Genomic DNA, 14662 nt, shown 5'->3' on the forward strand with positions numbered 1-14662 from the left:
ACGATAACTATATATATGCTTCATCCTGCTAAGTCCAGCAACGTGTATAGACCATTTGTATTTGGCGTAATATTACACAAGTACGTATTCCATTTTATAATTTACAAATACAGTTTCATAAACAATTATTAATTTCCATACGCCCTTGACAGCCTGCTTGTTTTATCCAACGTTTTAAGCTTCAGAATCAATTACCAGCATATTTGAAATTAATTTAACATCTCATTAAATATTACCAGTGTCGGCATAATTACTACGTAAAAACATTAACAGGCCGTAACGCCTTATACTGATAGAGCACCGGGAAGGCATAGACGTCCATTAAAAGATTTTTCCTTGTTGCCAACACAAACTAACGTCGACGGAAATGGATTCTCGCTAGAAATCTCTTGTCCGTCCCTCCCGCCCAATGCCGCCTCTCCCGTGTATTGTTGTAAACCATAACACTCGCTCTCTGGGAAAGCTGAATAATCCATACACAAAATTGTATGTCCTCGTATTTACAGACAGCTCCCCCTAATGCAGAGTAGGCCTGATTACCAGGGACCTAAATTGAATTGAAAGTACGTTGTTTTTCAAATCCGCGCCCTACAGCTCCAGTTTACACGAGTATCCCCGCCCAAAAACATTATAACACAAGTCGAGGGACTTTTCACACTGATGTAATTTATTTAGAGTAATATCAAACTAGTGTTAACAAATTAGTCATACATTGTAATCTCCATTCTTTCGTATAGAAATCTCACGCTAATCTTACAGACACAATAAAAACACAGAATTTCGCCATAAAACCAACACTCCAAACTTACAATAGTTATAAATCTTATACAATTATCTGTCGCATACTTTTTACGTTTTCTAATTTAAAATAACATTTTTATAGGTTTACGATTAGCCCTAAATAATTAAAGATCAATATATCCGTTGTTTATGAACAAAATGTACTGCATTTTGCATGCGTATAATTGAATAAATCAATATATAAGGTAAAACTTGTGACATCACTGTTTTTGCATTGTACATTTTTTTAAATTCAACTTTAAAAAATGTTTTAGTTGCTCAAAGGTTTTAAGGTTTTTGTTAATTGTGTTTGAGATTCTTAGGAATTAGGTTGTTTTGTAAATTGTAGCGAAGCCCGTTTGCTTTTGTGAAAAGGTTCGGGATTTTTTTCCTTGTCATTCCAGAGTTTTAAGTTTTCCTGGGAAACTTTGGTTGTTTGGTTTGGGTTGGTTAATCTACAAATAAACATTACGGTAGATTCGTTTAACGGTTGTAACAGTCTGTTCGTATTAAATTTTAGGACTTTATACGCAACCATAGAGTTATATAGTAGGGTGGGGGAAAATAGAAAAACTTTTGATTCTATTTTCTTGTCTCATTTCGTTGTAAACAAAGAAAATTTAAATAAATATAAACCGTATATTCTCACGACTCCCATAGACCGTTGTTATTTGTTACCCTACTATATGCCTAATCAATTGGGAAATATTTTAAGAATTTTACACTAGCAGTTTCGCCTATTTATTTTAACACAACGCCTGTAAATAGTATTCTATAATTATCATTATAAAGTTTCTAAACGGAACTTAAATATTTTTAGTGGTAAGAAGTTTTATTTTTACCTGTCTAAGAGGAGATGCAGATATTAGCCAATTAGTATTCTCTGTCAGTTGTAAATGTTTGTTTTCAAACAACAAATTATGCAAGAGGTGTATTACCATCTTAGTTTGTTTTGTAATGTATATAATAGACAATATATGTACCGTATGTACATAGGCAAAACCATTGAGCACACACATAATATTTACTGTTATGATCAAATTTACAATACAGTATATCCATAAACTGACAAATATAGATTTAGGTTTAGGAATGCGAGGTTGCGATTCTGTTTCCGCCTGACTAGCCGGTATCTATTAACGAAAAATCGCTCTCAAGTTTCGCGAAATCCTATCAGCCAATGTTTGCTTCGGCATCAGCATTGAGGCGGCATCCGATCCAAGGATTGGAACCGTCATCTACATCTTCGTTGAGCGCACTATTGTCTCAGCCAGCACCCAAACATTCCTTTTAATTATGTGCGGCGTGTTACCATAGCTACTATAATAATGCCTTCTGGCACAATGATGTAGTAAATGACTCCTCGGCGCGGCATTTTCTTCCTCTAAGCAAGCATGTGGTGTCGTTACTCACACGGCCACCTGGATTCCTAGTGCCCGCACTTGTGGGGGGAGTATCTAATTGCCCGTCACGCTATATTCGGGGCAACGAATTGAGCTGCGCGTAGCTAAACCCTATTACTGTTTACTGATCCCATCACGAACCCAGCACTTACCGGCGAGGCCGCCAGCCAACGATCTTCCCCCGCCCTCTACAGCATTTTCTGTTGTTGTCGACTTCAATGGGTAACCAGCCAGCGGCTTGCCTTTTTGTTGGTGGTGGGCACCGGTGCGCGCTCGTATGGATCGAAGAGGAAAATTTTGGCAACGAAGAGGTTTCGAGTTCGACTGTTGAGCAAACAACGAACGATCATGGAAGTCGGGATGGATGTCGCAAACTACGATGGATGAATAGAGCAGGGTCGAAGAGCAGACATGCGAAAATACGTTTCCTCATTAACTCGGTTCTTTTCTTAAGAACCTTCAGCCTCCTTTTGGAATCCGCGATGCAATCTTCATTAGTTCACCAGCAGACTGTAAAGCCTACTTAAGGTACCTCCGGTGGCCGACAAAACTATGGGAAGGGTTATACACTGGCGTCACTGTGTCGGGACATATATTGCTCATTTTGTTTCTACATACAATATATTTTAATTATTTCCGTCAGTTCCACAAAATTACATCACCCTAGCTATTACAGTTGTACTGTCCATATGCTATAGGCAGAAACGGCCCTCTCACACGCATGAGCTTGCTTGTTGACATTAAACATCATAATTATTTACAGAACAGCAGTAATATCTGTTTGGCCTACTGAATTTTTAAGATGTGTAAATTTCCCTGAGCTTGACTGAAAGCAACACATTTTTGTTTCGGGGCAAAATATTGACGCTACAAATATGTTGCAAAATATACTCACCGTACGCGTGCCGTTTACTGCTATACCTCCATTGGTTGTTGGTGTTGTAAAAACTTTGTTTGACATGGAGACAACGATTTGGTTGAAAAACCGTAATTATATAATTATACGCTCATTGTACAGTCGCGGCCAGCAGTTATTGCTATAGCAACAAACCGTAAAATCGACAGCAGTTGTGGCGTACAACATTTTGTATTCTATGATATAGTTATGTAAACAAATAATTACCATCTACAGTGTTTGGTAATAATATACGGTTAAACATTGGTGTTGACGTGAGGTGTTTTGAAAATGTTTACCAAATGACAAGTATTCTAACTACACCTGGAAAACCTTGGGTTGTTTAGTCATAACATTTAGTAACACCTTATTTCGCCATTTGCGATCTGATGTTTAAATTCGCTCTGATGTTTAATAAATTCCTTGTGCTTTTGTGGACTTCAGTGATTTCCTTATTTTGTAAAACATTTGATGGACAACTGTACGGTTGATTGGGTTTTGTTTTTGACTTTCAACTACGCATACCTATACATACACACATTTGACACGCCAAATGTTTCCGCCGTTGTACATATTCGTGTACCTTTTTATGTCAAACAACAATCACAGATTTTGTAAAATGATTTTCGAACGAAAATTTTAGGTTTATCAATTATATAAAGTACCTTTCTAAAAAACACAATTTTAATTTTTTGTGGACATGTACGTATTTTTTAAGTGTTGGCCAAACAAAATGGCGATCGCTGCCAGTTGAGTAAAGTTGCCATGACTTAGTTTAAGTGCTGAATCTTACTGCATAACGTTTGCACTATTGTCGCTGGTTTCTTATACAGGTGTACCAATGCATCCATCAGTAAAACAACGGACCACCCACGAAACGATTAATAATTTTACATTGAGCAAAATGCTAGAGGTTGCTGCAGGTGCAGTTCGACCCCAAACCTAGTTTCGCAAAAGCAAAACGGTAATCGAATTTTACAGACGAATTACTTCTTAACTGTTTGTTCGCAGCGTCCAACGTCTGCCGACAGTGAAATAGTTTTGCGAAATATAGAAGTAAATGTGAGAACTAATCGATCATCGTTATAAATAAGTCTTGCGCTTGAGCAGTTTGGTCTTATACTTGCTGAGAAGTTAATTACTTGCCGTTTTTCTCTGTACAATATAAAAAGTTTGTCAGTTTTATCAATGTATTATTAATATAACCAAGAATGCAAAACTGGTTGCTTGTTCTCGTTGCGTAAACAAACCATACACACACGCAGTCGCGGTTTAAAAGAGTTAGAATTTTTTTGTGACCAAGTATAGTAACAAAATTAATGTAATTTTGTGATATAGGACTAACTAACCACTACGCTTTAGGGTTTTTCGTGTTTATTTTTTATACACAATGTTAGGGCATTTTATAATAATTGATTAATGCGCTTTATTGTAAATACAAATAATCCGAAAATCTGGTTAAATTTTCGGATAATATGACGTTAATGAAGTTAACATTCACTTTCATTAATCGCGGCAAACATTACATAAAGCAGTAGAGCTAGCTTCGATGACCCAACAGCGTTGTATATTTTTATCTGTTTACACATCAACAGTGATATTCCCATGGACTTGGACCGTGTCTAAAAGTTGCCTGTAAACATGACTATGCCGACATCCGCAATTCAATCAAATCCGATATCTTCTTGTACAGCGATTTTAATCCGTATAGAATTATGTATCAGGAACACAAATCAGAAATCGTGAATATCTTTTTTATTATTCTAAACGCGAATTTGGTAGCGTGCGAATTTCAATATGTAATTAATTTCGGAGTTATAACATTACGTCTCACTGCAGCAGTTGTCATAATAAGCTGTCTCAGTTAAGCAGATTACGCTCCGCTATGTTGGTGGGACGCGAACGTCGTTCCAACGTTGCTGTTTACAGTTAGCGAGCCCGCACCCACCGAATTCAGGCCTATCACGAACTATGACGATCTTTGGCGATGCGGAGACGACAAGATGCACAGAGATAAACGTGCCCTCAAAACCTGATACAATTAAATATCAGCAAGCTGCATTCATATGCTGCATACAGAAATTCATTTGTTTTTCAGCGTCGATTTTACAGTCATTGCTATACAACACAGCCCGAAAATGAGTCATGTTTTAAATTAATATCAAATAATACGGTTTCTGAATGCGTCCTCCCTTTGATTCGCATCCAATCGTTTCGGGCGTGGAGTTGTTTCCCATAACATGATGAATACAAACAGGATACATGGCTTGCGAAAGGTCGATGCTTTTTATCTCTCCGCAGTACAAAGCACACAAACAAATACTCGCTTTATGAATATCTGTGTATGGTAGCAGCGCAGGAAAAGGTGGCGGTATATATGTGGCGTTAAACGCCGGCGTCGTCTATTTGTTTGGCAACAATACAGCTTTTGTTGATGCAACGGGATTTACGTTCAATGGCCACTTCCACACTGTACTAGGTATCACGCCTTATAGTTTACCCCAAACCCCAAATAAACTAAACGATGCCGCGAAATTTTCATGTACGTCACTTGTTTGCCACAAAACTGCGATGCCCGGAATCTTTCAAATTTAAAGCGAACGCTGTAAAAGCAGCAGCGAACCCGTCGGGTTTATTTACAGCAACGGTGCAGAGGCAAGCAATAAAAATTAATTCATGTCGCTGGTTCGGTTATCAATCACGACAATCGGTTAATCGTCGTCACACTTGGATTTCTCGGTAAGCTAGCTGCTACGTCATGTAGGCTTAAGCTGTCCCACACATGGGTTGCGACCTTGTGACGGCCAGTGTAGCTTCGCGTATATCAACGGATTAAAACTGCCAAGAATTCTTGGTCGGCGCGTTATACGGAGATTAATCAGGTCTTGGATAGGTTTGTTTGGGTAATGCGCACGTGTAGACCCAATCTTAGCGGGACGACTGCGCAGGAACGCGCATTTCGTGATAATCAAGATAATAATCAGTAAAATACAACATCGCGAACCGTCGATCAACTTTTGGCCGTTCCGCTGCACCCGAGGGCTCACCAGCGCTCGCACAGCGCCACCATTATTCTGTCGTTGACGAAGACTCGCGTGCATTTGTTTAAAATTTCCTTCCGCTCCTCGCATCGGCCTCTCGGGTCACGCAGATGATTGACAGCGAATTCTGACGCAGGACATTTTCAATTGTGACGTCAATGAAACCAGCGCCAAAATACGCGATGGACTGGAAAGGATGGTTTAAACATTCAAATCATTTCGAAATGTGCCCCACTAAACACAATACCCAGCTAGTTATACCCGTATAGAATTCTGAAGACGCGATGGTCTATTAAGATGATTGCCTGGCTTCCTCCGGTCGTATCATGAATGTATTATTGGTAATTTTACGGCTGTTAGCCCCGTTCACCAAAATTTTCCTAGTCAGAGATAAACGTAAATTGAGTTGAGTTTATCTCATATGACTCGGTTTACGCCTTTAGATGCATTGAAATAAGACTTCCGATGGTGCTGAATTGTTGTAAGTTGATTTATCGAAATTGGTGAATATGTAGGGAAAATTTGAAGAGTCGATCGCTCGCCTTGTTTTTGGCGCCATGTCGACCAACTGGTCATCAGTTTAAGGTCAAAGGTCACAATCCCGTGGAAACTAATCTTTTCTGTTTGTTTTGGTACAAATTTGAACATCGCGTTTCCTTCCGAACTCGGACAAAGCATTAACTTATTGAGGAAATTCATAACGACATACTCGTTGTGACCAAACTGTTATGCATTTTTCTAAATGTTACAGATAATTAATCAGCAATGCAATCAATTCATGTGGTGAAAATATTATTTCGGGTGGAACACCACGCTGAGCGCATAGCTTAGGGAGCCCTTAGCGGCTAACCACTATAAATAAACAAAATCGGCAGTGGGCGCTGTAGCGTCTAATTAAAACAAGCCTAAGAGACCGAGTGTCTGCTGGTATTGACAAACTTAACTCAATTCGACATTCGTGTACGGATCATCTTAAAAAAGTCAAAATGTGAATAAAGCATGAAATCTTGCGGTAAATTTGATGCCCGGTTTTCACCAGTTGATAGTTTAAGCTGCTTAACTTACTCAATACTTCGGACGCTTACTTAACTTTATCTCAACAATGCTCTTACTTTTGTCGTCTAGCCATCAATCTACTTTGTTAAATTGAAGGTTTAAAACTAAGCGTTTGTGCGGATATGAAAACATTTCGGAGCTTTCAAGTTTCAAGGCATTCTACAACTGGTGACTTGGTCACGCAACATTTATTTTTCAGTCGTCTTATACCACGGAATCGTCACATCCGTCGTATTCTCATGATCTGGCCATGGGAACACAGATTTAGTTATTGTCATGCGGCACGCACCACTCCTTGCGTAACAAATACAAACATCGTCTAGCACCAAGTTGCGAGGCTAGGTGTTTGGAATCAACTCCACCGCGCGAATCGCAGCGATTTTTGCCGAGTTAATCGCGAAGAATTTACTCATGAAAGACACAAACGACACCTGTCCGCTATTGAGCCTTTTCCAGCCAGGTGCTAATACGACGTTGATCTTGTCTCCAACAGCGTTTGCGTAACGTGTCACCTTGTCACACCAAACATAATTGTTGTATCACTTAAACACATTTAGTGTGTATACAAGTCGATTGCTCGTGACCGTCAAATTGACTCGTTCAAAACTTGCCCGTAATCGTTTCCGAAAAACAAAAGCGAAAGAAAACAAATCGCTATAAGTTGTGTTTACTAACTTGCGACAATAGGTTATATTTCGGAAAATTATTTATCATCACCGGAGACAGTGACACGTTTTCGCTTTTAACACGTCGATCAATAAACAGAGTATAATGACGTCTGCGTCGAACTGTCGAGCAGTTTCCAGTCTGTCAGCAAGTTTCTTTGTATATTCTTTCCACCTCTGCAGATGTTTTAGTTGAAAATTTATTCCATTCTCAAGAGATAATGCGTCATGTGTGTAAGAATTCTAAACGGTGTGATTGGTTTAATGGGCCAAGCGTTACGAAGTCAAAATTAAATTTCGCTACTGGACAATGGTAATAAATGCGGGCGAGTGAATACAACTGAAAACTTCTGACTATCCGTGAGAAGTATGTACTAATCTACATTACAAACATATGCGTCATCGAAAAATCTTACCTTTCTGTCCGTATAGCAAATACGCGAAATTGACAGACATAGAATACTGTGGGGTAATATGGGACACCCTTAGCACATAATATTTGAATATGCTAATCGTATTTTGAAAAATTAACAATGGTCAATGGAAGTCGTGAGGGTATGGTTTTATAATTATTTAAATGTTCTTTGTTTACTACCAAATAAGGAAAAAAGAAATTAACAAAAAAGTTTTATTTATTAACTCCTAACTGCCACACGTTCAGTGTTAGCTTGGCCAGCAATCATTATTTTGCCTGTGTTTACCAAACTAGTCGGCGTATTGCAATTTCAACGTGGCGTGAGACACGGCAACAAACAACTAAACGAATCATTTTTCATCTACACGCGTCTACAACAGTTGTACTACTGAGATATACGGCATATGTGTCTACTTCAAAGGACAAGTGAAATTAAACGATCAGCTTGCGGTCATAGGTTGCTCTTACAAAGGCTCCAACTTGCCTGGCCAATTGAACGGTGCCAGTTTCGACAACTAACGTACAACGTTGTAATAATACGCAGTAATAAAGTATTTTATATCTCCCGTGGTTACTTTTGTATTTTCCATGAGGTCAACTCACATGAACCCCGGCGAAAACAAACGTCACGCGCTGACTTTTTGCCAGACTTCGTTTTATAGCTTGATATGCAGAAGACAGACATCTGTGGCTGGTTGTGAAACCCGAGAAGGCGTCGGGGCAGCGTCGAAGTCTGAAACCCACCGCACTTCTTCTTTTCCAGGCATTCGGCATCCGGACTTATATTTTTGTGATAGCAGGTCTTCACATCAGCCCTGCCTAATGACCCAGAAAGGCGTCTGGATAAATTATCACGCAATAAGCCAGTGCTGCCTGAATTTAAGAAATTCTGCGCTTCACTCACTTATAAGCTATAAATAGACAACGTTTCCTTGTTTTAAATTATCGGTGGAAACACTCGCATTCGGTGATCTGTGTATGAGTGAAAAGAAACCACTTTTGGTCTAATTGCTCTGCTCGATGAAGCGATAACCTCAAGTTAAACGTCATTGCTATTTAACTGTTGTTGACAACTGCAACAAGCTTTCTTTTCCTTTTCGAATCGCAAACTGACAAGTCAAGTATTTAATTACACCCCTCCATATTTACCTGGACCTATACTACACTGCACAAAAATCCTTCCAAAATTGATAATGAGTATTTATTTGCACTTAGTTTCAATATACCCGTGTACGTTGGGAACGAACGTGCAAAATATAGATATTTAATAAGAACATAATTGTACAAAGTCCCTCATATACGATGATAACCGTGTTAGCTGCGGTGTAGTTTGAGTGAGGGCATAACTTTTGAGTGATGGGTTGGATGGAATACATCAACACTTCGATGTGAAATAACGTCATTGTAATCGGATACAGCACGCCAAGTTTAACTACTGAAAAGTCAAGGTTGATTCTAGCTCACCGCCCGTTCCGCTCGATTAATTCGCGGCATTTCCTACTTGACCCATGACGTCATTTCCTGAACGTTTAACAGAAATCGGTGCCAGCACCGAACGACTGCAACAGATTCGTTCATAATTTAAATTGGATGACTTCCAGGTGTTAAATTCGGGGGTAGGGTCGATGGATAAGGTTATTTACTGTAAAGTTAAATGGTCGCTGGCTTTGGGCTGGGTTGAAATGCGGGTGATATTGAGATTGCGGAGAGATGTGTGTCGCTGTGGCTGAGAGGGCGTAGTTGCTTGCGTATGTTGTCGCCGCACCTTGGGAATGATGTGCGGTCGGTGCGGGGTTTCCTGAGCAGTATTGGGATTGTCCGTTTGCAATGCGGAAGTCAGGCAGCATGCTAGCTGCAACGGAGGCTGGGAGTCGAGTTTCGTTAGTCGCCGCATTCATTGAGTGCTGGGCGACCGTTGGCGTTTGGTAAGACTGCTCAACATCGTGTCCCATCATATCAACGTTAGAGCCCTCGGATCGTGTGCTGCTGTGTGCTTGCTGTTGTTGCGGGGATGTTAGAGGATTGGGATCGTGGATCGCCATCTCTCCTCCTTGAATGTTGCTCCCTTGCTCTGAAGTCCCACCAATAGGTGATGCATGCGAGAGATGAGGATGCATGTTCGACTCTTCCCTTCGCTCCATCTCCGAGTAAGATGAGGAGTCGATTTCATCAGTGAACTTATGCGAGAGGGATGACGCGGCGTATGAGGCGGCTGTTGAATAGCAATGCGGAATTCTTGGAAGATTGAAATCCTCCGGTCTGTCCGGTTTTGTCTCCCCTCCTTGGTCTCTTCGTTTCCTTCTTCGCCTGCAATTAAAACAAGAGATATAACTTTTTGCCGGTTACAAGTTATTCGCAGATCAGATAAGGATTTAAGCAGTGTTTCGCAGCAAGCCTTGGTTACCGAGAAACTTTCCGATAATCGGATAAGTTATGTGACTGACGTTAGGTCGCTAACCTTCCCTGATGTTTCGTAAACGTAATTAATTATTGCTTTACTAATTACAAACAAATGCAACCATATCTAAACACCGCTATCTCGGTTTTACGGCCGTGACTTGGTGGCCGAAGTGAGAATTTCTCACCATTTTTAATATTTTTTTGCAAATATATAACAAACAAATAAATAATATGTGAATATTCGAATATTCGAATACGTGGAGTCGTTCACAGGAGCTTATGTAAATCTCACTACAGTTTAACACAGGCCAATTAATATTTCAGCGCCGTATGTTCACATGTCTTGGATACAATCAGTTATAAGAATCATAAGATTTTATCACTAACTTCAGGTGATTTCCTAATTTAGTTTACGTGTATGATTCATTTCGTCGAAAGTAGCAGTTTTGTAAAATCGCGCTCAAAACATCTATCCATATTTTATCATTGTATATCTTAAATTAAATTATATTGACCGTTTTTGGGGTGTTTTTTTGACAGTCTTTAATTTAGTTTGGGATAAAGGGTGTTAAACAACGTCGTGTATTGAAGCGTATTCAACTTTGTTCAGGTGCGTGGTATTAAACTTCAATGTGGTTGATTCGCTAAAGTTTAAAGGATTAAGCGCAAAGTTGTCGCCATCAAAACGCCATGGGTCCATTTCAAAACAAGGGTTTGCGAGGTCTTGATTATGCAGGTTATTTATAAGCGAGCTATTGAAACCAGCCGGAGCGGCGTGCCGGTACAAAGCAGATGTTTTTATTTTCTGTTCCAATATAAAATAATAGCGCGGAAGTTTTGTCTGCGAGTTTGCGTAGTTGGTGCAAACGACATCCGCACCTGTAGTAGTTGGCCTATGAATTTACGTATTACGTCACGGCCCCTTCACTCAAATACTGCGGAAGTGTCTTTGGCTTTTCGCTCCCACCACTCGAAGTAGAGACACTGTGCCTCATCTTCAAGTATTAAAGCCTTGATTGAATTTCGGGTTCATGGTATCACCGTTGGATCGAGACTTGATTAACCGAGCGAAATTGACGTGCGCTGAAGCGTGCCGCCTCTTGTCCCGTATTCCGCGCACTTGTTAAATTTGTTGCCTCTACCTTCCACAACGCGTATATTCACAACCTTTTCCCATAACGACCTAGCACACCGATTTTTTTAACTTAAAGGTCAATTGAAAAACTTATTGAAAATTTCTTCGAAATTAAAAGCTGCAAAAATTTGGCCGAATCTCATTGTGGCGGACGAACAAAAAAAGCTCATTTTGAGAAATAGTTTTATAACAAAATGTCCGTGATTTTAACCTCTGCCATCTGTTTGTCATAGCAGATGGACTTAAGCCTGTTGTTGACCCACTGCTTGTGTTAGGCGACCCGGGGTCATTGGTAACACAGGATTGACCCATAAGTGACCGCCATACGAATTCGGCTATAACGTTACCGCCGCTTTTCCGGTTAGGCGGGCCTTAATGACTCGAATAATTGTTTTTCGTACGTTTTTAACGCTTATAAATAGTTGTGGTCAATTTTAAAAACTATATAGAAAAAAGTATTCATCTTTTTGAATACTAAAGTAAAGGCCGAAATATTTTTAAACAGCGAAGAAAATGGAATTAACAGCAAAACGACATTCGTTAAAAACTACACTGTAAAAGTGATAAATAAAAGGGTGGCCGCTAAACCAACAAAAATCGTACTAATAATTATAATTAAAAAAAATATTGCGCAAAACAAATTTGTGTTTTCGGTCCTTTGAGTTCGTGTTTGAATAGTTTACCTGTGACGTCACACACCGAGACCGCGATGACGTAGTTCGGTGGAAAATCGCAAACAGTGTTTGTAATCCGAATTTAACGATAAATTTTATCTGGGCTTAAAATCGGAGTCGTACGGTCAGCGGTTTCGCAACGGTGGAAGAATGTCGCCATTGAGACGATTACCCAGGGTTGGCGGTAATGAGTTATTACCGATGGTTATCTTATACAGCTACAGCGTTTGCACTTTCTTTAGTGCTGCCTCAATGGCTTACAGAGTTAACTAGACGATTGTATTTGTATTTATTTCGAAATTGTGTCTAGTAAAAATACGAATTTATAGAGAATTTATTTGCTTTGACATACAGTGATTCCAAATAAAAATGAAGTTAACAGTTTTTCTATCGCAATGAAATAAATCTGGCAACACTCGGATGACTTGTATCATTGTTTTGTGCTCGGCAATAGATTGGACGGTGCCGTCGATGGAGGCGATAAGTCGACCGCATACTAATCCTCATGCACCGTTCGTAAACTGTTTATCTTTAAATTTCCTGGGCTTACCGAATTTTGTTTATAAGCAGCGCTTATCGGAACTTATGACACAAACGTAATTGGATGAGCGAATATTTGAGCGCGCCACTTTGTACATCGCCATTGTTTTACTAATGTTGCTATACCATCTGATAAGGTCTTACCGCAAATTACCAGTCTGCGGTTTAAAACAATGTTGGGATAATTGGGCGTTAAGTCATCGAACCGCAGCTTCAATTCAGGCACCAAACCCCAGTCACGTATTCAGCCATTCCTCGCCCGAAATGTTCAATCGCAGTGAAGATAAGAAACGGCGGGCGACTTAACGCCGAAAAACTTTCACTGGTCATTTTGTGTCGCGGGTTTACAAAATGGCGCCCAAACTCTTAATGGTTATTTCGTATGTGTATAAACGTTTTTTTTGGAAAAGTTTTTTTCTTATTTAAAATAATTCAACCGCACAAACCTGAAGTTTCCGTTGTCGAACATTTTCTCGCAGTTCGGATCAAGCGACCAATAATTCCCTTTTCCCGGGTCGTCCTCGTCTCTTGCCACCTTCTTGAAACAATCATTAAGTGAAAGGTTGTGTCGGATTGAATTCTGCCAGCCAGCTCTGCTGCGTTTATAAAACGGAAAATTTTCCGCAACGTATAAGTATATGCTGGATAGAGTTAGTTTTTTCTCCTTAGAGTTCTGTATAGCCATCGCAATTAAAGCAGAGTAGGAATAGGGCGGTCGGACCATCTTGAACAATTCAGTTTGACTCGACAGTGAAAGCCACGGGAAGTCAGTCCCAAAACCGGACGAGGGGTGAGACGGTGTATGGTGCCCGAAAAGTTGTCGCTGCCCCGCCGCCGCAACGGCTGCTGCATGGTGGTGACTTGGTCCATATCCTTGCATGTAAGATGAGTTGTATGGGTTTGTGGCCGCAGCTGCCCAAAGGTGATATGGACTCGCCGTCGCGCCTCCCGAGTAATCGAGTGAATAATGGCCGGAATGCGACGCCCGAGTTCCCGCCATGTGAACGTTCCCGGCCTGGTAAAGGTTTTCGTACATCGAAGGCACGTCCATCATATCTTGTGCAGTGGGAGCGTGGGTCGGTGGGGGGAATGCAGGGTTCATTGCGGCCGTCGGTGGACTAATGTGCCGGTCAACTAGTACCATTATTCGAAAAGTTGCTTTCTTAATATTTGTCTATACAATTTATACTCAAATACTGTGAAAAACAGAATAAACTTGGTTAAAAATGCAAACCACTTTTTCTTTGTTTATCCTCTGGTTATAATGATCGTTATCTTTAACTGTATCTAAAACACTCGTTAATCTTTCTAACCACTTTCCGCAACATGTCTAACTTACAAACCTGCATCTAAATGGCAGGTAATATTGCATACTATATATTCCACCACTTTTTCCGCGACATTTAACTACCCAATAAATATATTGTACTTGTTGAACCTGCGACATTTGTCATCTGGTTAACTCTACGACCGATGTCAAACGACTTTGAGCTCGGAGTGAAATCGACCTGACTAGGTTTCCCCATTTAAATAACCTGCACATCTCTACCGCCCATGCGTGGCGAAAACAACGACGGTTTAAATGGCGTATTCTTAGCATTCGTCTCCCGTATATTTTTCCCGCAATGCACTTTCACACCAACCACACGACTAGGTAG

The 14662-nt window shown here is 40.2% G+C and overlaps 1 protein-coding gene across 1 annotated transcript; it reads right to left on the minus strand.

Annotated features, from left to right (window-relative positions):
• Positions 1–9441: 9441 nt before the first annotated feature.
• LOC149732654 (uncharacterized) lies at positions 9442–14443 on the minus strand. Its single transcript, XM_089882484.1, has 2 exons — positions 13451–14443; positions 9442–10562 (listed from the first exon to the last, which is right to left on the minus strand). The coding sequence occupies exons 1-2, from the start codon at positions 14146–14148 to the stop codon at positions 9860–9862; spliced, it is 1401 nt and encodes a 466-aa protein (XP_089738610.1). The 5' UTR covers positions 14149–14443; the 3' UTR covers positions 9442–9859.
• Between the last annotated feature and the right edge of the window lie 219 nt (positions 14444–14662).

Source organism: Ciona robusta, chromosome 8, assembly GCF_009617815.1.
Source record: "Ciona robusta chromosome 8, ASM961781v2".
In the NCBI taxonomy this organism is placed as follows: Eukaryota; Metazoa; Chordata; class Ascidiacea; order Phlebobranchia; family Cionidae; genus Ciona; species Ciona robusta.